The sequence below is a fragment of the Schistocerca piceifrons genome, chromosome 1 (genome assembly GCF_021461385.2).
Source record: "Schistocerca piceifrons isolate TAMUIC-IGC-003096 chromosome 1, iqSchPice1.1, whole genome shotgun sequence".
Taxonomy (NCBI): domain Eukaryota; kingdom Metazoa; phylum Arthropoda; class Insecta; order Orthoptera; family Acrididae; genus Schistocerca; species Schistocerca piceifrons.
Genome location: NC_060138.1, coordinates 153,522,246 through 153,547,306, shown reverse-complemented (window position 1 = coordinate 153,547,306; position 25,061 = coordinate 153,522,246). Strand labels below are relative to the sequence as shown.

The window sequence follows — 25,061 nt, the reverse complement described above, 5'->3', positions numbered from 1 at the left end:
GCTGTAGATTCAACTACCTATCTGTTTTGGATCTCCTTTTAACTTCTCTTTTGCTTCTTTTCATAGATAAGAACATCTCATATGTTTTTGTCGAAGATCTTCCTCTATAAGGTTAGTCTGATATCATTGATTGCTTTAGGAAATAGCCTGTATTTCATAACCCCCCCCACTCGCCCCCCCCCCCCCCCCCCCCCTCCTCTCTCTCTCTCTCTCTCTCTCTCTCTCTCTCTCTCTCTCTCTCTCTCTCGCTCTTTATAATTGGGATCATTGGGTGCAAATGATACTCTTGGCACAGGGGAGGAATTCCTGACACACACACACACACACACACACACACACACACACACACACACACACACAGATATATATATATATATATTTTATAGTAGACGGAAACATTCCACGTAGGAAAAATATATCTAAAAACAAAGATGTAGTGACTTACCAGATGAAAGTGCTGGCAGGTCGACAGACACACAAACATACCCACAAAATTCAAGCTTTCGCAACAAACTGTTGCCTTATCAGGAAAGAGGGAAGGAGAGGGAAAGACGAAAGGATGTGGGTTTTAAGGGAGAGGGTAAGGAGTCATTCCAATCCCGGGAGCGGAAAGACTTACCTTAGGGGGAAAAAAGGACGGGTATACACTCGCGCGCGCGTGCGCGCTCGCACACACATATCCATCCACACATTTACAGACACAAGCAGACATTTGTAAAGGCAAAGAGTTGGGGCAGAGATGTCAGTCGAGGCGGAAGTGCAGAGGCAAAGATGATGTTGAATGACAGGTGAGGTATGAGTGGCGGCAACTTGAAATTAGCGGAGATTAAGGCCTGGTGGGTAACGGGAAGAAAGGATGTATTGAAGAGCAAGTTCCCATCTCCGGAGTTCGGATAGGTTGGTATTGGTGGGAAGTATCCAGATAACCCGGACGGTGTAACACTGTGCCAAGATGTGCTGGCCGTGCACCAAGGCATGGTTAGCCACAGGGTGATCCTCATTACCAACAAACACTGTCTGCCTGTGTCCATTCATGCGAATGGACAGTTTGTTGCGGATCATTCCCACATAGAATGCATCACAGTGTAGGCAGGTAAGTTGGTAAATCACGTGGGTGCTTTCACATGTGGCTCTGCCTTTGATCGTGTACACCTTCCGGGTTACAGGACTGAAGTAGGTGGTGGTGGGAGGGTGCATGGGACAGGTTTTACACCGGGGGCTGTTACAAGGGTAGGAGCCAGAGGGTAGGGAAGGTGGTTTGGGGATTTCATAGGGATGAACTAACAGGTTACGAAGGTTAGGTGGACGGTGGAAAGAGACTCTTGGTGGGGTGGGGAGGATTTCATGAAGGATGGACCTCATTTCAGGGCAGGATTTGAGGAAGTCGTATCCCTGCTGGAGAGCCACATTCAGAGTCTGATCTAGTCCCGGAAAGTATCCTGTCACAAGTGGGGCACTTTAGTGGTTCTTCTGTGGGAGGTTCTGGGTTTGAGAGGATGAGGCAGTGGCTCTGGTTATTTGCTTCTGTACCAGGTCGGGAGGGTAGTTGCGGGATGTGAAAGCTGTTGTCAGGTTGTTGGTGTAATGCTTCAGGGATTGCGGACTGGAGCAGATTCGTTTGCCACGAAGACCTAGGCTGTAGGGAAGGGACCGTTTGATGTGGAATGGGTGGCAGCTGTCATAATGGAGGTACTGTTGCTTGTTGGTGGGTTTGATGTGGACGGACGTGTGAAGCTGGCCATTGGACAGGTGGAGGTCAGCGTCAAGGAAAGTGGCATGGGATTTGGAGTAGGACCAGGTGAACCTGATGGAACCAAAGGAGTTGAGGTTGGAGAGGAAATTCTGGAGTTCTTCTTCACTGTGAGTCCAGATCATGAAGATGTCATCAATAAATCTGTACCAAACTTTGGGTTGGCAGGCCTGGGTAACCAAGAAGGCTTCCTCTAAGCGACCCATGAATAGGTTGGCGTACGAGGGGGCCATCCTGGTACCCATGGCTGTTCCCTTTAATTGTTGGTATGTCTGGCCTTCAAAAGTGAAGAAGTTGTGGGCCAGGATGAAGCTGGCTAAGGTAATGAGGAAAGAGGTTTTAGGTAGGGTGTTAGGTGATCGGCGTCAAAGGAAGTGCTCCATCGCAGCGAGGCCCTGGACGTGCAGGATATTTGTGTATAAGGAACTGGCATCAATGGTTACAAGGATGGTTTCCAGGGGTAACAGATTGGGTGGGGATTCCAGGCATTCGAGGAAGTGGTTGGTGTCTTTGATGAAGGATGGGAGACTGCATGTAATGGGTTGAAGGTGTTGATCTACGCAGGCAGAGATACGTTCTGTGGGGGCTTGGTAACCAGCTACTATGGGGCAGCTGGGATGATTGGGTTTGTGAATTTTAGGAAGAAGGTAGAAGGTAGGGGTGCGGGGTGTCGGTGGGGTCAGGAGATTGATGGAGTCAGGTGAAAGGTTTTGCAGGGGGCCTAAGGTTCTGAGGATTCCTTGAAGCTCCGCCTGGACGTCAGGAATGGGATTACGTTGGCAAACTTTGTATGTGGTGTTGTCTGAAAGCTGACACAGTCCCTCAGCCACATACTCCCGACAATCTAGTACCACGGTCGTGGAACCCTTGTCCGCCGGAAGAATGACGATGGAACGGTCAGCCTTCAGATCACGGATAGCCTGGGCTTCAGCAGTGGTGATGTTGGGAGTAGGATTAAGGTTTTTTAAGAAGGATTGAGAGGCAAGGCTGGAAGTCAGAAATTCCTGGAAGGTTTGGAGAGGGTGATCTTGAGGAAGAGGAGGTGGGTCCCTCTGTCACGGAGGTCGGAACTGTTCCAGGCAGGGTTCAATTTGGATAGTGTCTTGGGGAGTTGGATCATTAGGAGTAGGATTAGGGTCATTTTTCTTTGTGGCAAAGTGATATTTCCAGCAGAGTGTATGAGTGTAGGACAGTAAATCTTTGATGAGGGCTGTTTGGTTGAATCTGGGAGTGGGGCTGAAGGTAAGGCCTTTGGATAGGACAGAGGTTTCGGATTGGGAGAGAGGTTTGGAGGAAAGGTTAACTACTGAATTAGGGTGTTGTGGTTCCAGATTGTGTTGATTGGAATTTTGAGGTTTTGGAGGGAGTGGAGCTGGATGTGGGAGATTGAGTAGATGGGAGAGACTGGGTTTGTGTGCAATGAGAGGAGGTTGAGGTTTGCTGGAAAGGTTGTGAAGGGTGAGTGAGTTGCCTTTCCGGAGGTGGGAAACCAGGAGATTGGATAGTTTTTTGAGGTGGAGGGTGGCATGCTGTTCTAATGTGCGGTTGGTATTCTATGTGGGAATGACCAGCAACAAACTGTCCATTTGCATGAATGGACACAGGCAGACAGTGTTTGTTGGTAATGAGGATCACCCTGTGGCTAAACATGCCTTGGTGCACGGCCAGCACATCTTGGCACAGTGTTACACCATCCGGGTTATCTGGATACTTCCCACTGACACCAACCTATCCGAACTCCAGAGATGGGAACTTGCTCTTCAATATATCCTCTCTTCCCGTTATCCACCAGGCCTCAATCTCTGCTAATTTCAAGTTGCCGCCACTCATACCTCACCTGTCATTCAACAACATCTTTGCTTCTGCACTTCCGCATTGACTGACATCTCTGCCCAAACTCTTTGCCTTTGAATATGTCTGCTTGTGTCTGTATATGTGTGGATGGATATATGTGTGTGTGTGTGTGTGTGTGTGTGTGTATACCCGTCCTTTTTTCCCCCTAAGGTAAGTCTTTCCGCTCCCGGGATTGCAATGACTCCTTACCCTCTCCCTTAAAACCCACATACTTTCGTCTTTCCCTCTCCTTCCCTCTTTCTTGATGAAGCACATTTATTACAGTCTCTGCCTTACTCTACAGTTTTTACCCTCTGCAACTACCTCAAGTACCATAGAAGTTATTTCTTGATGCCTTGACATACATCCTGTCTGTCCGTTTCAGTGTTTTACACATGTTCCTCTCCTCGCCATTTCTGTGCGGAATCTACTCATTTCTCATCAGTACATCTAATTTTTAGTATGCTTCCAAAGCACAAGATCTTGGATCTTGGATTCCCCCCCCCCCCTCCCCCTCCCCACAGAGTTCATGAATCACTTACTTTCCTCCATTGTGCATTACCAGAAATTTCTTCGTCAAATAAAGGACAATATGTGATAACAGTAGAATTATTTTATCCAGGAATGCCGCTTAATTTGTCATGTTATTTTGCTTCAGGATACCACGTTCTGTAACTTAATCCACTTCATGGCCCCCATTTTGATGAGTTTCATTAATCTCGTATATGCTGTGACTCATTGCTTCCATCCATCTTACATTTACACTCAATCCATAATGTGTGCTGCAGCTAACTTTGATCGCCGTTTATTGTTGACACCCTCTAGCCCTGTAGTATAATCTCACTTCTGAATCTTTATTTTAAATCTGTTATTGCTTCTTTGATTCACAGACCGAACAGTAGGTGTGAAAGACTGTATTCTTGTTTGATATCCTTTCTAATCGGAACACTTAAGTTTTTAATCATCTATTCTTATTTTTCCCCTCTTGATTCTTCTACATACAGTACGAAGGGCATTCAACAAGTAATACAACATAATTTTTTTTAAAGCAGGTTAGTTTTATTCAGGATTCAATACACTATATTATTCCCCACTCTTTTGGCTATGAAACCCTATTTTTCACCATAATTTCCATTCAGTGTGACAACCTTATACCACCTTACTGGGAATGCCTGTGTGCCCGTGTGGTACCACTCTACTGGTTGATGTCAGAGCCAGTGTCTTGCTGCATCATCATCCATGTACTGCTTTCTGTGGAGTGCATCCTTCATTTGACCAAACAGATAGAAGTGGATGAGGAAGAACAGTTCAGTGAAGTTTTGTGAGCTCTGTTTGGGTGTGCAGACTTCCATGATGCTTTTCATTGTCATTGGTGATGGGGAAGTTAGTATGCATTTGTGTGGGGAAGTTAGTATGCATTTGTGGCAACAAGCATGTTGAAGTAGTTTCTTCAGTTTCCTGATGGTAGCACGATACATTTCAGTTGATCGCTGCACCATGAGGGAGGACATCAAACAGAATAATTCCGTCATAGTCCCAGAAGACTGTCGACTGACTTTACTAACTGAGGGTGCGGCTGTGAACTTTATCTTTGGGAGATTGGTGGTTTGGTTCCAGTTCGAATTGATGAACCCAAGTTTCATCACCTGTTATGGTGTTTGACAAAAAATTATCATGATCAGCATCATAATGTGCAAAAAATTCTGTACAGATGGTATTTGGTTCTCTTGGTGGTGATAAACTCGGTGGACACATACCCCTGATTACCCCAACTGGTGGACGAGTGTGTCAGCACTACCAACACAGACATCCAAGTGAGCAGTGAGGCTTTTGATTTTTATTCATTGACCAACTCGAATGAGTGTCTTCATATTCCAATAACGCAGGAGTCACAGCTGTGGGTGGTCAGCCAGCATGCGGGAAATTGGTCAGGTTTGAGTTACGTTTTTGTGATTGTGGCAGGTGCTTCACCCAATGACTCACTATGCTTTTGTTCACTGCCAGGTCTCAGTAGACGTTCTGCAAGTGCCTATGAATATCTGTGAAGCTCTGGGCTTCGACCAAAAGAAACTCAATGACAGCTCTCAGCTTGGAACGCGTCTCCATTACAGACGTCATTTTGAAGACTATGTATAGCACCGTCAACTATCAAAACTTCGTGAAACTGTATGAGCTGAAGCAGGAAAATTCCATGATGTCACACAACAAATTTCGCATTTTTCAACTAAAGCTGGCGAGGAAAAAGTGTGTTCCTTTACTTATTGAATGCCCCTCATATTTTGTGTTATCCACCTTCACCTACATGTTGTACCAATTTATAATGTTGAATGCTTTTTCTAGGTCGATAAATCCTATAAACCTGTCTTGATGTTTCATAAGTGTGGCATCCTTTATCAAGTGCAGTGTGATGCCTTTAATTTTCCTGAAGCCAGACTGACTGCCATCTAATGGATCTTCAATTTTCTTTTTCATTCTTCTGTATATTGCTCTTGTTAGCAGTCTGGATGCTTGAGTTAGTGAGCTGAATGTGCAGTTGTTCTTGTAGTTATCTGCCTTTGCTATCTGAGGAATTTTGTGGATGATATCTCCAGACTCGCAGACTCTATACACCAACTTGATTAGTTGTATGGTTGCCACACCCCCAATAATTTCAGCGTTACCACAAGTTTTCAAAATCGGGTAATATCACTGAATTTTAGACGTGTCAGGAAAATTTGAAAAAGAAAAAAAACATTGGAATTTTTTTTTTGTCTCGGTATGTGAAATCGTTTATTTGCTGAGATATCGTGCATCATTGTTCCCTGGGGCCGCTGAATATATGCGCCGCTCCCCTACTCTCTCATTCTTACTGCTTCTTCCCTTTCTACCACTCCCCTCAGCCTGCAGTCAGTGCTGCCACCACTTCGTGCCGCTAGCCTTTGCGTGCGTGCTCCCTTTTTCTAACAAAGGCTATCGCCAAAAATTTAGTTGTGAGAGTGTGATTGTCTTTTCCATGTGCCTGTATGTGGCTCAGGAATCTTCTTTGACGGGTTAGCTATCTATCCTCATTAGTATTGATTCTCAGAGTATTTACACAAGTTATCTGTTGCATGGCTTGATCATCACAGTTAGTTAGATGAGATTAGATTAGAATGAGTTTTTGCTCCATAGACCTAAAAAAAAAAAAAAAAAAAAAAAAAAAAAAAAAAAAAAAAAAAAACATAAAACATATGAATATAATACTTACTACCCAGATCATTTGTCAGGAGATTGTCAAAATAAGTAAATACATTACAGTAAACTGGAACTGCTAATATTTACAGAATTAAACATTGTTATGCACTTTTAATAAATTTATCGTAGAAAAAAAATCTAATCTTGACTGTTGTGACGAAGTGCTGTCAAAACTAAAATCCAACAGACATTTTTACTTAAACTTGTCTAACAGTCCCTGTTAAGATATTCATCTATAGCGTAGGAGTTGCCTAGAAGATCATCTTTCAAACTCCGTTTAAACCGTGCTTCATCTGAAACCAAGTTTTAAATGGTTGCTGGCAGTTTATTGAAAACATGTGTTAATGAATATTGGATCCATTTTTGGACCAAGGCAAGTGATTTTAATTCTTCATGTAGATTGTTATTATTCCTGGTATTGATATTATGTATTGAGCTATTGGCTGGAAGTATATATATATATATTACTTGCAACAAATTTCATTAAGGAATAAATATTCTGAAAAGCAGTGGTTAGAATACAAAGTTCCTTGAACAGGTTTCTACATGATGATCTTGTTACACGCTTTTGGACACTAAAAATGTTTGCTCGGTTTGATTAGTTACCCCAGAATATGATCCTGTATGACAGAATATAATGAAAGTAAGCAAAGTAAGAAAGTTTTTTATATTTATATCTCCTAAATCTGACATCATTCTCACTGCAAATGTAGACTTTTTAGGTGCTTCAGCAATTCTGTGGTATGCCCTTCCCAACTGAATTTATTATCAAGTTGTAATCCCAGAAAATTAACACTGTAAACCTCTTCAATCTGCATGTCGCACATCAAAGGCTTTTGACACGCCAGTAGCCTCTAATTTATTGTCTAATGAATTAAGTACATTTCCAGTGTAAGTGTAAACAGCTTTCTCTCTGTCAGAATCCTTACGAAACCAAAACTGTGACTTGGGCAATATATTATTTGCAGTCAGATGCTTGAACGCAAACTTTTCATATATTTTTGAAAAAGCCAGCAAAAGTGAAACTGGTCAGTAGTTTGAGGGTATCACTTTATCCCCCTTCTTCAAGAGAGGCTTAACTTCAGCATATTTTATCCAGTCTGGAAATCTTCTGCTGATAAGAGATCGAATACACCTATAACTTAAGATAGGCAACTTGCATGAGCACTCTTTGATTAACTCTGTTGATATGTTATCGTACCGCCTAGAATGCTTAGATTTTAAGGATTTTATGATGGCTGCTACTTGTTTGGGAGACGTGAATGGTGTGTCCTTTTTACTGAAGCTCTTTTTAAAGACTGGTCTCAGATACTACATTGCATTGTTCACTGAACCTGATAACCCCAAGCTGTCAGTAACAGAAATAAAGTACTTGTTTAAGAGGTTTGCAACACTACATGCACTTGTTATCAATGTCTCATTTATTTTTAGAGCTATCTGTCCCTCTTTCGTTTTGGCCCCACCTGTGTCTGTCTTCACTATATCCCACATGATTTTTTTATTTATTTTGTTGCCTGATGTGATTATCTTTTTCTTGTAATAAAGTTGCTTCGTTTTCCGGGTCACTTGCTTCAATATTTTGTAGTTTTCTTTGTAATGCATTACAATGCTAACATTAGAGCTGTTCCTAGATAGTAGATATAGTCTCCTTTTTGTCCGACATGAATATCTTTATTCCTTGTGTAGCCCAGGGTTTATTTTTTGACTGCTGTGTGATCTGAGTTATGTTTAGGAGAAAACAGTTTTTAAAAGTCGAAGTAACTTTATTAACGAACACTTTGTGTTTTCCATTTGAGTCAGAGATATTGTAAACATCTTCGCAGTTAATGTCTTTGAGAAATTTCCCAAATTTTGCAATTTTTGACTGATTTATTACTCTCATGTACTCAGATGTAACAGATTTTTTTTTATCCTGACAAGTTTCAACATTTAAAACAAGATGCTGCATGTCATGATCAGATAGCCCATTTGCTATTGGTGCTGTGATATGACTTTTTTCCCTAGATTTGTCTACAAAGATATTATAAATAGCAATCTCTGAGCATTTACATATCCTGGTTGCATAGTTCACAGTAGGAACTAAATTGAATGCCAGTGTTACTGATTGCAATAATTTTTCACTGACAGAGCTTTTCAATAAATCCACCTTAAAATCACCAGTAACCATCATTTCCTTGTTTTTTTTTTCCCTGTGAGATGGGAGAATAGAGCTTCCAGATTCTTTACAAAGAGCTTAAAATTTCCTCCTGAAGGTGATCTGTATATACTTACCATTATAAAGGACATATTATGAAATACTACTTTTGCTGCATGAGCTTCTAAGTGCTGCTGTGAGTAAAAATTATTAATATCAATATTCTTGAAACCAAAACAGTTTCTGATAAATGTGACAGCTCCTCCTTTCTCCATATTTTTTCTACAGCAGTAAGAAGTTAACTTGAATCCTGTAACATTTAACATATCTATACCAGTGATCACATGATGTTCAGAGAGGCAGATTAAATCAATTGGTTTTCTCACTTCTAATTCTTCAACACAAATAAGCAACTTGTAAAGCTTACTCGTTAGTCCTTTGGTATTCTGATGGAATAAGGATAACTGATTTTGTACACTGGCTGAATTACAACTGGATGAACGTAATTGTCCTGTTAATTTTTGAATATCTCTAGTTTGTCAGAGGCTGTCTCCTTGAATTGTGTACATTAAAATTTACTTTCTAACTGCCTGTTTTATCAATGTGAATGTCATTTTCAGCCTGTGTCTGAACATCTTTTGTTTCTGCCCTCCCTACCTCAAAAAAGGAAAAGAAAAAAACTGCTATTCTGTCACTTGTAACAACTGGTACTTTACCATCTGTGGTAGATGACATCAACTCCCATATTTGCTACTAGCCTAGAAAATTTTCCCTTCCTTTGCCTGTTGAGGTGAAGGCCATGCCTAGTATAGTCCCATCCTATTGATGGAGTCAACAGGAACCATACCACATGAGACCCCCATACCTGATTCAAGCAGCCTTTCCATTTCAGAATTAACTCTCCTAACAGAAGAGTTTAAATGAGGCCAATCATGGTGCCTCACGATAGACACAAGCCCAACACAAGTATGTCTCATTGCTGAAGCTATCTTTAGCAGTTCACTTTAAATTGAATAATTAGGGTTCCTGTCCATGTTGTTGCCTGCCCCACCCACTATTACCATAGTGTCTTCCTTTGTGAAGTCTTTGCAAAGTGAACCTACATCCTCTATCACCTGACCCAGACTTGCACTAGGTTTAAAAAAAACTTGACCCGGTAACCTGACGTTAGTTCATCCTACAACAGTTGGCCAACACCTCTACCGTGTAAACAACGTAACAACAAAAATTTCCTCATCTTCTTCTCCACAATGTATTCTGACTTCTTACTTTTCAAACACTTACTGAAAGTTTGTTGTGTCCTGTCTACTCCTACATCTGCTTGTGGCTCATCAGTTTCCAACTGTGGCAACAGATCAAATCTATTTTCCACATTCACAACAACATTGTCTGAGAAAGTCCTATTCCTACTTTTTCTATAACCTGTTGTCACTTCCCACCTCTCTTTTCCCTTCTCCCCACTTAACCCATCTTATTTCCTCAGCATGGTGTCTGAGACATGTGAATAACTGGTCACATGAGTAGACTTCTACTACAGGCCAAAACTGCAGGCTATTTCTGTGGGTAACTGTAATGGACCAGTCATGCTGATCTAAAGCCCATTGTTTCCCACTAATGTACATTCCCTGCCCAGCGTATCTAGTCTCACAGATCTGTTCGCAGACCAGGTCTGTTTGTGTGTGGCATAATGTGGTGGATTTTTGTGGTTTATCCATAGACCCTGGACTCTGATGCTCCTTGGCAGGTCAGAAGGCATGGGTAATGGATTTCAGGAATTGCAACTGTCTCACCGCAAGTACATGGTACAGTGTGGTGTTTTGTAGACATTTTATTTATTTTAGTATATTTTGGCACTGAAAGTAGTTTATATATTGGAAAGTATGGGTGATAAGAAGAAGAAAATCATGGCAGTTACAGGCAGTCAGTACACTATGTACTCACATATTTCTTGATCATACAATACCTGTCAAATAAAACATAACACAGTGGGTTTTGTTTTATTGACATAAAATAACATCAGTGATCTTGATGAAACACATACCATCTTGGCTTTCTTTCTCCATCTGAAAACAGTTCATTACAAAAGATGTGAATTTTAGTACCTAAGATTTTTTGCTCACACATTTAGAAATACAGAAGTCCTTAAATTTTTTTTGTCAACTTATGTCTTTACTTACCATTGAGATCTCAAAATTTGTCAGGGAAAAATGCTAAAATTTGTCTGGAAATCAGGGAAATGTCAGGGAATTTCACTTGGGAAAACTTGTGGCAACCCTGAATTTTAAAAAGTCCAAAGGAATATTATATATACCTTCCACCGTATTTGATTGTTAGTATTCCATTGTTCTGTTAAACTCAGATTTCAATACTGGATCCTCTATGTCTTCCATATCAATTCCCACTTCTTCGCAATTGTGTCACCAAACAGTTCCTCTCTAAAGTAGAAGTCTTCAGTGTACTTTCTCCTCCTATCTGCTCTCTCTTCTTGGGTCTTAACAGTGGAAATCAGACTGCACTCTTAATGCTTCTAATTTCATGGAAGGTTGTTTTGCTCTTCCTGTTTATTTTATTCTGAAATGACTTGTATTGATGAACATTTGCTTCTTCTTTTTTCGATCAGCTGAAGTATTTGGCAACGTAATTTTTCACGACGACATTCTTCAACAAATGTGTAACAGATTTCTTACTGTGTGAGATCTGTCAATTTAGTGCTTTTGAAAACTACCTCTGTCATTGTCATCAGTAGATTCCAGTAAGCCATTAGTTACATTAGTTGGCAGAGTCATTACAGAACTTCCGTATGCTGTCGTAGATTATGTTGATGTCTGTGACTGAGGAACATTGGTAGCAATGCTGATTTCGTAGAGTGTGGATGTCTCAGTTGATTTATCTGTTGCCTTGCAGCATAAAACACTCATTTCCACACCCTACAGAGGGTGTAGCTGCTGACTGTGGTAAAGTTGCTGTTGCACATTCTGATCTCAATGGCACCTCTGATGACAGAATCGCAATAGGTGGATACCTGGGATATTATTTCCATTTCATCAAACATAATCGTGTGTTCATGCATGAGGCTGTGTTCAGAAATGACAGATTTGCTGAAATCCCGTGTTGTTGGTCCCTCCCCCCCTGAAATCACTCATCTTGACTACTGGTGTAACTGTACCACATTCATGAGTTAGTTTATAAATTCCGGGAACACTGAGACCAAGGTTGTCTTTTATGGGCTTATCATCTCTCTTAACTATTTTTGTGTGATTGGAAAGTGGATGGGATACTGTGTCTGCCCAGGACTCTGCTTATTTTGATTTTTGTAGCTTTGGAGAAGGAAGGATTGCTACGGACTGATCAGCTTCTGGTGATTATCTCTGTTTTTGTTTCTTAGACATGGTTAACTTAATACCTGAATAATTATAGCAATTCCTGGAATAAGTTTGTTAGATATGCTATCTCAGAACCCATGTGTGCCTTTGCACAGGCAATTTTAGCTTAATTTATCAGCATATTTAAAACTGCTGTTTTATGGGCTAGATGATGAGATCTTTGTGCATTAAGATATAGGTCAAAATAAGTTGGTTTCCGGTAAACATAGTGCCTGAGCTATCCATCTGATTTTTGTATGTATGTGTTTCCAACGAAGGCCTTGTTGGCCAAAATCTCAGTTTCAGTCAGTCTTTTTGTTGTATCTTTCTGTTACTCAGAATCTCTGCTATATGGTGAGTAACAACTATCCTTTCACAATATTCTTATAACATTACGTAAGTCAATTGCTATTCACTGTGAACACGATATTAAAAACTCTTCAAATTTTTTGGTCACAAACAGATCTGAACCAATCGAGGTGAAATTACTGTTAGTTTGGATGTGGTCTCTTTGTTCAAAAGTCCCTGTGGAGGACACGTAAGTTACTACTGGACCACTTCCCTCTCCAGACTGTCATACTCTTTCACCATACTTCGACAACCACACATTTTTATATAAAGGTAGATTTTATGAAATGAAATGACTAATGGAAAATCTGTTGTCTCCAGCAGTGGGCAATGTCTTTATGGAGCACTTTGAGACACGCACGTGAAATTAAACTCCTTGTCTAACTTGTTTGTTTTGCTGTGTGTGACACACATTTATGATTTGGTCACATGAAATTGAAGCAATTCACCTGTTCATTGATTAGGTGAGATGGAGAGAGAAGGAAAATTACCATTTTTAGAGGTCTGCTTCAACGAAAATTATATAGTCAGCTAGGGCACTCTATTCTCTGGAAAGCGAGCCATACAGAAGTATATCTCAGGGCACAAAACAAACTTCGTCCATCCCATAAAGGAGCAGTTTTAAATATTCTGATAAATAAAGTAAACAATGGCAAAGAACACATGGATTCCGAGATCTCACATTCAAGAAACAAACTGAGATACTCAATAATCAGGTGATCAGCCCATAGCATTCCTTCTTTCTTTGAAGCTACAGCAATTAATAAAATAGGCAGAGTCCTGGGCAGACATGGTATTCAATTCCCACCAGGGGGGTCCACAACTCTTTTTGTTGTTACATGCGTGGGGAGCACGAGACCCCAAGCTAGTGCGGCTCTTTTTCCTTTCTGGGCTGCGTACCTTCCTTTTCCACATCCTTCCCCATCCCCCCCCCCACCTGCGCCTCTTCCCTTCCCCTTCTCCCCCTATGGGAGTATGTTTCGTGCCTACGTCCGGAGACAAACACTTGTAACTGTAAGACAGTCTCTCTTCTTTGCTTTCTATGCTGGAAAGTCTCTGTCCTCCCTTTGTCCCTCTCTTTTCCTTGCCTCTTCTCTTTACCCTCTTCTCCGCTGCGGCGTTTGAGTCCTCTCTTCTTTCCTTTTCTTTGTTACTCCCTTTCTCTTTCTTTGCTCCCTATGCGTGGCTCAAGGCTGACCCATGCGTTCCCAAGTGTAGCCAGTGATGGTGTAACGCGTAATTCCCCACCCCGGGTAGACAGGTAGGACACGTATGTATCCCCTGGGAACGGCCAGGCCCAGGGAGGGGTTATTACCTGAGCTGGTACCTTCCATCCGTTTCTTGGGAGGTGTGAACAATCGCCTAAGGCGGGAGTGCCCACAGATAGGGCCCCCCCACAAGGCAGGAGCGTGCCATCAGAGACACCGGTAATCATGGGGGATGCTTCCGTAATGGTTTCCTCTATGTCTACAATTTTTGCTCACAAGAGAAAGTTAAATGAGTCTCAGCCACGGACAATTCTTCCATCAGTGGCACAGTTCCTTGTAGTTTCTCGGTCGGACGAAGGTCAAGACTTCTCCACAGTCAACCCTTTCATTATTCAGAAAGGTGTCGACGCAATTGCAGGTCCTGCAAAGTCTTGTTGCCGATTACGAAATGGCACCTTGTTGTTGGTAACAGTCAGTGCCCTCCAGGCACAAAAATTGCTGTGAACTTCACTGCTACACACCTTCCCTGTCCAGGAGGAAGCGCACCGCACTTTAAATTCATCACGCGGGGTGGTTTATACATGCTCACTTGATGGATTGTCCAACGAGGAAATTCAAAACTACCTGTCTGACCAGGGCGTAAAGGCTGTACATCGAGTCATGAAAAGGGTTGACAAGGGCTTGGTATCAACCCGTACCATCTTCTTGACATTTGACAGAGTTCAACTTCCATCGAACATTAAAGCGGGCTGTTAGATAGTTTCAATTACATCCCCAACCCTACGCGTTGCTATTGGTGTCAGCGGTTTAATCATACCAGCCAGTCATGTTCCAATCCGGCCAAATGTGTTGTGTGTGGCAAGGATGCCCATAAAGGTACTTGTCCACCTCCATCCTCTCATTGCATCAACTGTATGGGTGACCACACTGCTTCCTCTAGAGATTGCCCCATTTTCAAAGTTGAACAGCTTATTCAGGAAATCAGAGTGAAGGAAAAGGTGTCTACATTTGCTGCCCGGAAGTTATTCGCCAATCGAAAGCCCACTGTGCCTCCAGCAGGTAAATATAGCACTGTTCTTGCATCTTCTTGGCTTACTAGGGAGGCAGCCACACAGACTTGTTATCTCACCTTAAACGCCACGGTCATCACATTGGCCAGTGCCAAGATCGCCCGTTCAACCTCCACACTATCACCTGCTCACAGCTCACCCTTGATCGGCTTGTGCTAAATCACGAGCCCCAAAATCAGACACCCGGACTTCCAAAAAAAGAGCCTACTCGCGAACATTTTTTATGTACCCCAACTTCACAACCATCGATTCCTCCCTCATCTCAATGTCCTGTTTCCAATAAGGCTCATAAGAAACTAAGTTCCTCTCCTTCTCCGCCAAGGCGTGTCTCATCTACAGTGTCACCTGACGGTAACCCCCTTGGCCGTCTTCCGTGTCGCCAAGGCGCACTGCTGGCGGCCGATCAACCGGCCGATTGCTGGTGGCAGGAGCTGCCCCCGAACAACCTATGGATCAGGATCTTCTGCCTTTGGCTGAATGCCGTTCCACATTGTCAGCCGCCGACTCTCAGCAGTCGAGTTGAGAGCAACCGTGGTAAGATTCTTCCCTTCTCTGCCCACCCTATGTCAATTATCCATTGGAATATCCGTGGCATTAGAGCCAAATGGGATGAATTGTCGATCCTCTTACGATCCTACTCGCCGGTTGTCATCTGTTTTCAGAAAACAAAGCTGTGTCCCCACGATCGCTTTGTTTTCTTTCATTTTCAGTCAGTCCGGTTTGATCTCCCCTCTGTTGATGGCACTCCAGCACATGGGGGACTTAAGATTCTTCTCCATGATACTGTCCATTATCACCGAATCCCCTTAAACAGTTCCTTCCAAGCTGTTGCTGTCGCTGTCGCTGTCCATCTTTCCCTTTTTGGATACACCTTCTCTCTTTGTACTGTATACATTCCATCGTCCACACCGATGACAAGAGCTTATCTCCTTCATCTCTTTGGTCAACTCCCGCACCCCTATTTGCTGGTTGGGGACTTCAGTGCCCACCACCCGCCTTGGGGGATCTTCGCGTCCTTGTCCACGAGGCTCCCTATTGATTGACGTCTTCCACCAAGTGGATCTCGTTTGCCTCAACACTGGGGACCCTACATTTTTGTCTGCCTCCACATCGAATTTCTCTCATATGGATCTTTCGGTTGGTACTGTTCAGCTAGCTCGGCACTTTCAATGGTTCTCTCTTGCTGATACACACTTGAGTGACAGTTTTCCATGTGTCAAATTGCAGCCACAGCTGCCATCTATGCGCCCGAGACGCTGGAAGTTTGCCCAAGCCGATTGGACACTTTTTTCGTCTCTAGCAGCATTCGATTACCATCACTTTCCTTGTGTCGACGATCAGGTCACTCATGTTACAGAAGTTATTCTTACAGCCGCAGAACGTTCAATACCTCGCACCTCCAGTTTGCCCCAGCACCCCCTGGTTCCTTGGTGGAACGAGGCAAGCCATAACGCAATATGTAAGTGGCGACGTGCTCTTCGCATTTTCCGCCACCATCTCACTTCGGCCAACTGTATCCACTATAAGCAGTTAGGTGCGTGATGCTGTCGCGTCATCCGCAACAGCAAGATGGCAAGCTGGGACTTCTTTACTAGCTCTTTCAACATCTTCCCTCCATTTTTGAAAGTTTGAAGTCAAATTCGACGGTTATCTGGCACGTCTAGTTTCTCCCCAATCTCTGGGCTCACTGTCGCACATGATACCTTATTGGACCCCCTTGCAATTTCTAGCTCATTGGGTCAACACTTTGCTGAGATTTTGAGCTCTTCAAATTACCTGCCAGCCTCTCTCCCAAAGAAATGTGCAGCAGAAGTGCGAACTCTTGCTTTCTCCTCTCAAAATAGCAAAGGCTATAATACTGTTTTCTTCATGCGGGAACTCCAACACGCACTCTCTCCTTCTCGCTCTTCTGCCCCAGGACCAGATGGTATCCACATCCAAATGTTGCTGCATTTATCCTACCATAGTCTGCATTACCTCCTTTGCCTGGAAAGGACAAACATCTCCCCTCTAGATATCGCCCCATTTCTCTCACTAGTAGTGTATGTAAGGTTTTGGAGCATATGGTGAATTGCTGTTAAGTCTGGTGGCTGGAGTCCTGAAGCCTTTTAACACCTGCCCAATGCGGTTTCTGAAAGCATTGTTCTGCAGTTGACCATCTTGGTGCTCTCCTCTTACATCATGAAAAATTTTCTCAGGAAATGCCAAACGGTAGCAATATTTTCTGATCTGGAGAGAGCATACAATACCTGTTGGAGGACAGGCATCCTCCACACACTGTTCTCTTTGGGGCTTTCGAGGTCGGCTGTCCCTTTTTATTATTGAATTTATGGCAGAGCGCCCATTTAAAGTGTGAGTGAACACAACTCTCTCCCGTACTTTCTCCCAAGAAAACAGGGTACCCCAGGGCTCCATGCTAAGGGTTGTACTGTTTGCCATTGCCATAAATCCAATTATGAATTGTCTCCTTCCCGATGTCTCGGGCTCCCTCTTTGTGGACAATTTTGCGATCTACTACAGCTCTCAACAGACCAGCCTTCTTGAACGACGTCTTCAAGGATGTCTCAATCGCCTCCACTCTTGGAACATCGAAACCAGTTTCCGCTTTTCTCCCAGTAAGACCGTTTGTGTAAATTTTTGGTGGTGTACGGAGTTTCTTCCGCCTTCCCTACATCTAGGCCCTGTCAACCTTCCATTCGCGGATGCCGCTAAATTCTTGGGTCTTATGTTTGACAGAAAACTGTGCTGGTCCTCCCAAGTTTCCTATCTTTTGGCTCACTGTCTGCGATCCCTCAACACAATCTCCTCTGAATGAATGCTATCTTCTGGGAAGCGGACAGAGTGGTCCTTCTCCGCCTCTACCGCGCCTTAGTTCTCTCGAAATTGGGCTATGGAAGCATATTTTACTCCTCTGCTCAGCCATCTATTCTTCAGCGTCTCAACTCTGTCCACCACCATGGATTGCATTTAACATCTGGAGCTTTTTACACCAGCCCTGTGGAAACCCTTTATGCTGAGACTGCTGACCCTTCGCTGTCCAATCGGCAAGCTGTCCTATCGGCAAGCTGTCCTTCTGAGTTGCTATGCTAGCCATCTGTTTTCCATGCCTGCTAATCTGGCCCATGACCTTTTTTTCAATGCCTCCTTGGATTTAGGGTATGCAGGCCACCCTTCCTCTCTACTACCACCGGGAGTCTGCTTCCGTCAACTGCTACATTCTCTTTCCTTCCAATTTCCTAAAACTTTTTTGACAACCTGCCTGCACCGTGACCTTTGTCAGCTTCCCAAGGATGGTACCCCTTCTCTCGTTTATTGTCGGGCATTTGCTGCTCTATGCGCACAAATAAAGGATGCCACATTTATTTACACTGACGTCTCAAAAACATCATTTGGTGTTAGGAGTGTCTATATTGTTGGCAACACCCCTAATCAATTTCGGCTTCCTGACCAGTGTTCGGTTTTTACTGCAGAGCTTTACACTGTCCTCCAGGCTGTCAAATACACCCGTCGCCATCAGCGGATATAGTATATTATATGCTCAGATTCGCTCAGCTCTCTCCTCAGTCTCCAAGCTCTTTACCCTGTCCATCCTCTGGTCCACTGGATTCAGGACTGCCTCCACTTGGGGGGTGTCTGTGGTATTCCTCTGGATCCCAGGACACATTGGTACCCATGGAAATGAGGCGGCTAATATAGTGGCCAAGGCTGCAGTCTCTCTTCTTCAGCCTGCTGTTCACGTGGTTCCCTGTCTTTTTAGCCATCGACATCTTTTAAGTGGCAATCCTGTCCCCCCTCCCCCCTTGAACTGTGAGACATCTTTTACTTGAGTGCCCCTATTTTACTCCGCTACACGCCCGTCTATAGATTTCGCCTGATATATCTTCCATTTTAGGAGATGACACGCACTCAGCCGATTGCGTCCTTGAGTTTATTAGTGTCAGTGGTGTCAGTGAGACGACGTCGGTCATTTGAAGCTCTTCTATAGTGGTTTTCTTAGCTTTCCTTCTGTTTTTTAGTTTCCCCACTTTTTGATTTTCACTCCTATTGCTGCTGATTTCCATATTTTTTATTTTTTTTAAGCCACAGACTGGGCGCTAATGCCCGTAGTAGTTTTTGTGCCCCAAAAAAAAAAAAAAAAAGGTATTCAAAGAAAATTTAAAGATGTTGCACCCAGGAAAAGACAGCCTCAGTCTCAGTGTTCATGGAATTTGCATGTGGTAGCATTTGGATTGGTCAGTCAATACCACCGATTTCAGAGACTGCAAAGAGCACCAACAACACAGAAAATATTGTGATTTTCTCAGATTTGCTATTCCAAATTGTAGCCTCGTGAACAGGCACGTGATTATGTATGATGAAACAGAATATTATTCTGTGCATCTATTTACTGTGATTGTGTCATCCATGAAGGTGTTAACATCAGAATGTGTAACAGCTATTTTAACTGAGTCAGCAGTTACACCCTTAGTGGTGCATGGAAATTGATGCTTGACACTGAAAGGCGACAGATAAATCGAGTCACTTATCTAAAGAAATCGGCATTACTACCAATGTTCTTCAGTCATAGACATTGAAATATCCTGGTGATGATGTAGGGAGTTGTCAAAAGCTCAAGATGGACAAATCTGACACAGCAGTAACTCGGTGAAGCTGAAATGTTCACAAACAGCTGTGTTCCGTATATCTACAACTGTATGACCAACTTGTGACATTTTAGTTTTTGAGATTTCAATTTTTCTTGAACTGATCTACCTTTTGTGGTATTCTTTATTGCAGTATCTACAGTCTTAAAGTACTTCAAATGCATCTCACCATTCTTCAGTACTCCAGTACCTCCCTTATTTTGGCGTTGATTATTTCTGATAATTCTCTTGAACTTCAGCATACTTTTCAGCATTTATAAATTATGAGCTGATTAGGCCTTACAATGCTGTATCTTATTTAGGAATCTATGTCTGATGATAGTGTAACCCAGCTGAAGTTTTCCTGTGTCTGCTGATCTTTTCAGGGTTCACCATGACCTTGTGTGATTTTTGAATAGTGCATTTGCCATTAAGCTGAAGTTTACTGCAGAATTTAGTCTTCCTTCTCTCTTATTCATGTTAACGAACCCATATTCTCCTATAACACAGTGCTTTATTCCTTCCCCTTTAGAGTTTTCCAGTTACCAATGATTATTAGACTTCCACCTCCCTTTCCGTACTGAATTATACATTCAGTACCTTCATGTAGTCTCTCTCTCTCTCTCTCTCTCTCTCTCTCTCTCTCTCTCTCTCTCTCTCTCTCTCTCTCATCTTCTGCTTGGAACCTTGGCATGTATATCTGATTAGTTGTTGTTGGTATTGATTTACTGTCTGTTCTGGTGAGCATAATCCTTTCATTGGATTACTCACAATAACTCACTTTCTGCTCTACCTCTGTACCTTCCTATTCATGATTATCCTACCCCCATTTCATCGTCTGGCGCTACTGATATTACCCTATATTCATCTGCCCTGAAATCCTTAAAAAAATCCCATTTTCACTTTACTGATCCCCAATATATCTATACAGAATAAAAAAACCACTTGAAGAGGGTGGAGTATCCACTTAATCATTATACCTTTTTTTAATTATTATTTAGTGTAATAGCTCTTCAATATAAAATCACTGTGTTAAGTTTGAAAAAGATCTTTAAAAGTAGTAAGGTAACTTATTCCAATTATAACCCAAGATGAGAATAAAATCTGTGAGGTGTGAAGGCCATTACAAAAAATCTTACATATTGCAATTTTTTCAGCCACACTGTTTGGGACAATCTTCCTACGTGATCCACCACGTAGTCGTGGCGATTTGAGTTCAAGAGTTCGGACAAATCAGCAGGCACTTGACAGGAAGAAGGCGAATTTTGTTTACAATTTTCTAGTGAATGACCAAAGTGATTTAATACTTGGTCGATGAAACTTTTTTTATTTTTGCATTTGTTAAATGTGTAGTACTTACAAGCAGTTATACTCAAATTAAAGTGGACCCACCTTGCACATATTTATATATATTGTTATCTAATATTTAGATTGCATATTTATTTTAATTAAGAAATTCTTGCATGTGTGTGTTTTAATGTGCAATTATTTGTACAGAAGAAGCAAATATGTAAAGCAGTACCATGTACTGCACTATAGAATAAAACAGTTTCAGTTTATGCTGCAGTGAGAAATTAAATATCAGAAAAAGTTATCCTAGAATAACTGATATTCTTGCCGTGTATTAAAAACTGTAATTTGACTGCATATTGTTGTACTATTTCCTTCAAAAGTACATATTGTTTATCCTAAGCAGGAGCCAGTATGGTTATTTTCATGTGATAATGATGTGCACTGGATGTAACAGTAAGTCTGACAATTTTCATCCATGGAGTGATTAGTCCTTCAATTTGGAAACTGCAGAGTTATGTCATTACATGGATTTGGCTGACCCATTACAATGTGCATGATGACCAAGAGTGACATTGTTATTAGATATTATGAAGAAGCAGTTTGGAGTTCAGTGTATAAATTATGGAAAATTGTACATATAAATATATCTTGCAACAGCTCTTCCGAGTAAAATTACAGTACGATGATATGCCAAATTTTTTAGTCTTAAACAAATTGGTTTGTTTAACAGTGTGTACTTAGCTGTTTAAATGCTCTACCTGTGTGTCAGTATGCATATGCAGACACAAATGCCAAATCATTAAATGCCTTATGCCACAGCTTTATTATAATTTCCTCTGTCATCTTTTCTGAAATTTCAAGTGTGAGGATCAGAGCCCAGTATAAAGCCTCTACAGCTCCCACAAATGCTTGGTGTGGTGTATTGCGGTAATGGATGGTGAAGTGACAGTGGAGTCATAATTTAGGATGATGTTTGACCTTAATGTCTGAAGAATTGTGTGAAACATACTCTCTTCCATCAGTTAATCATATTGTTCTTCTAAGGGAACCGTTACAGCATGGACTGCCTCAATGGAGAGAGATATTACCATAACCCTCCTTGAACATCATTCTTGTGTTTTTTACCTTGATGGTTGGAGCGTGTTTCAAAAGAATTATATTGCAAGTTGTTAATTTATCTGTGTCAGTTCACATGTGTGTAATAATGAGACATTTAAACCTTATTTTACCTAGCCCCTCACTGAATCTTTGCAATTTATACATCCACCAATTGACTCACTTCTGCATTTGCTCATTTGTGAACCAGACCTTTGCTGTAGCTAAGTGGAAAACTAAAGTCATCATTTACTCATGTCTGCTTTACTGGTCATACAAGGTTTTTTCAGCAGCAATCAATGTCTCATCTTAGACTCTCCAATTAAATTTATCTATTTGTATACTATAGTGCAGAGATTTGTTAACTGCGTGCTGCGGCAGCATCACGTTTGTGCTACAGGACACCACCAGAATATGATATTAATGTTGGATATACTGTATGTATTGTTTGCGAATCTAAAGTGTTTCATTTATTATAATATTTTTAAACCAGCCTTCTCACATCAGCTGTCAGATAGATGAATAGTTTGACTTGATATGCCATGGAAAAATTCTGATATTAATGGCTCCAGAACCAAAAACGTTTTGAACTCATTGTTGCACCGTATAATGGACTCAGTAAAAAATGTTTCAAAATGCCTTGTGTGTTGGTTGGATTAGTTCCTTTGCAGAAAGGTGACAGAGCTAATGTGAGAAACACTCTGTTCCTTCCTTCCCGAATAAGTGAACGATTTGTTTCATATGGAATTTTTATTTAGTGGAAAAAATATTCTTATGAGCTCGGTGATTTCCAATGACGTAATAGTCCCTAATCGAGAGTATATTTAAATCTGTCACAATGTGATGCACAATCTATATGAGAACATATCAACAGTATAAAATGCAATTAATTGTTCACGAACCTGACCTGATGTGTGAGTGCAGTTATAAACATAGTTAAAATGTGCAGCAACAGTTCACCATAGACTGTGGCTATGTACACTCACTTTTTGGCAATTTTCTGAAGTCTTGGAATTATGCCACCTCCCATTCTTTCATTTCTATTTTGCTTTTAAATACATAATGGACATTTAACATGTAAATCACTGAGTCATAAGAATATTTTTTCCACTAAATAAAAATTCCATGTGAAACAAATCGTTCACTTATTTGGGAAGGAAAGAGCAGAGTGTTTCTCACATTAGCTCTGTCACCTTTCTGCAAAGGAACCCATCCAACCAACACACAAGGCATTTTAAAACATCAGCATGATTAACTGCAATGAAGAGAGAGGAGTTCTATGTTGCGCCTGTACATATTTGCTTCTTCTCTGACACAATAGAAACAATGTCTCCTCTCCCCTCCCACATCAGTTTTATACATAGCCAAAGCAATCATACTTTGTGCATATGTAGTTATGTTTTAGGATATATTAGCAAACGAAAGCGCTGGCAGGTTGATAGACACACAAACATACACACAAAATTCAAGCTTTCGCAACCAATGGTTGCTTCAGCGAAAGCTTGAATTTTGTGTGTTTGTGTGTCTATCAACCTGTCAACGCTTTCGTTTGGTATGTCACATCTTCTTTGTTTTTAGATATATTTTTCCCACGTGAAATGTTTCCCTCTATTATATTAGTATATATTAGGTTTTAAATGGTGGCCTACTAGAAGGATGAAGCACTAGAATATTTATAAAATGAATGTAGTATTATTATTTAAATATTTTGAAAAAATTGTCACTCAGAAATCTAGTCATTTGAAATGTTTCTGTATAATGGTATTTCTATATTGTTAATATTGTTTCCAGTACACAGTAAATGAAATTGGGAGGGATCTGATCAGTGGTCCACATACAGCTAGCTGGAGAATGTGTAGCCTGTAGAAATACTGTAGGAGCAAGCAAGAACTCTTTAAATTGCTGTAAATACTTTAGTTTGTGATGCATGAACAGTCAACTAAAATACCCCAATTAAGATTTCAATAAACAATGGTGACAAAGGCAACTGAAAGTAATGTAGATGGGAAAGTATACATTCCAAAGAACTCCTTAAGAATACACACAGAAAATTTGAATATTACTGTGTTGCTTTGACATAGTTTGTTTATCCATGAGAGTTGAATATTTTTTTCATTTTATACGTTCTTTGTTTAGTTTAAAAAATCCATTTTTGGACCCTCTTATTCTTTACTTATCTTCCTATAAATATTGGATGTGATGAATGCATTTAATACATGAAATGCCGATGTTGTCAAAACACTTCCTTGTTTTGAGTTATCCTCTCACCTTTCTCCCAAATGGGCAGTAATGATACTTTCATTTTACTTGGTGTTTGTGTGTACATTTCAGCAATGACCTGTAGGTGCACTTCCTACTTCAAATATTTTAAAATAGCTTCCTTGTCTATTTCTTATACTTAGAACCTTTGAATTTGTGAAATACTTAAATGTCCTCAATGGAATACAAACAGTGGAAGGAGTTAAAGTACGTGCCATGTAGTTGAGACATGTAGTGGGCTACACATATATAAACAAGATCGAAATAGTCACTAAGCTTTTAAAGTGTCCTTCCTCACAGGTTATATGCCCTCCTCCCAACACACCCATACTGTCATTGCCATCTTTTTTTAGTATTGTTTACTCCTTCCATTGTTTATCACAGTGTCTTCCTTCCATTAGCCGTATCTTTTTGCTTGTGTAGTATTTCTAGTCATCTTTTTGCAATAATGGGCTAGCATTGTTGTGATGTACGTCAATATATTTTATAGAACACTTTGCTGAATTCATATTCAGTTGGTCTGTATCATCTAAAAAAACATTTTGTGTTAAATTTTCCATAAACTGCTGTGGAACGTTGTTATCTGAAGTCATATGATGTACCTTTTCTCCTTTTGTTATAATTTCAGTTGCAATTTTAAATTTATATAGCAGCAACTGGCAATGTTAATTGTATGTATAGTTTTCTACCTCATAGTTCCATTCATAAAAACTCTTAATAAATGATCTTTTTAATATATACAACATGTGGTCAATTGAATGTAGCTTATAAGAAACCATCTAACAAAAAGCTTTGAACATTGGTGAATAAAATGAGGTACACATAACCATTACCAAAATAAGGACAGCTTGACAAACAAAGCACAATTTCAGAA

At 41.1% G+C, this 25,061-nt stretch overlaps 1 protein-coding gene across 3 annotated transcripts in view; it reads left to right on the top strand.

The window, feature by feature from the left end:
* Nucleotides 1–23,403, top strand: part of LOC124784021 (inositol polyphosphate 5-phosphatase OCRL) — a 95,583-nt gene extending 72,180 nt beyond the window's left edge. For all 3 annotated transcript variants that reach the window (XM_047254066.1, XM_047254067.1, XM_047254068.1), the window contains one exon: nucleotides 20,698–23,403. In XM_047254066.1, the coding sequence (XP_047110022.1) occupies nucleotides 20,698–20,858 (161 nt within the window). In that variant the 3' untranslated portion in view covers nucleotides 20,859–23,403. The remainder of the gene's footprint in view (nucleotides 1–20,697) is intronic.
* Nucleotides 23,404–25,061: the final 1,658 nt, after the last annotated feature.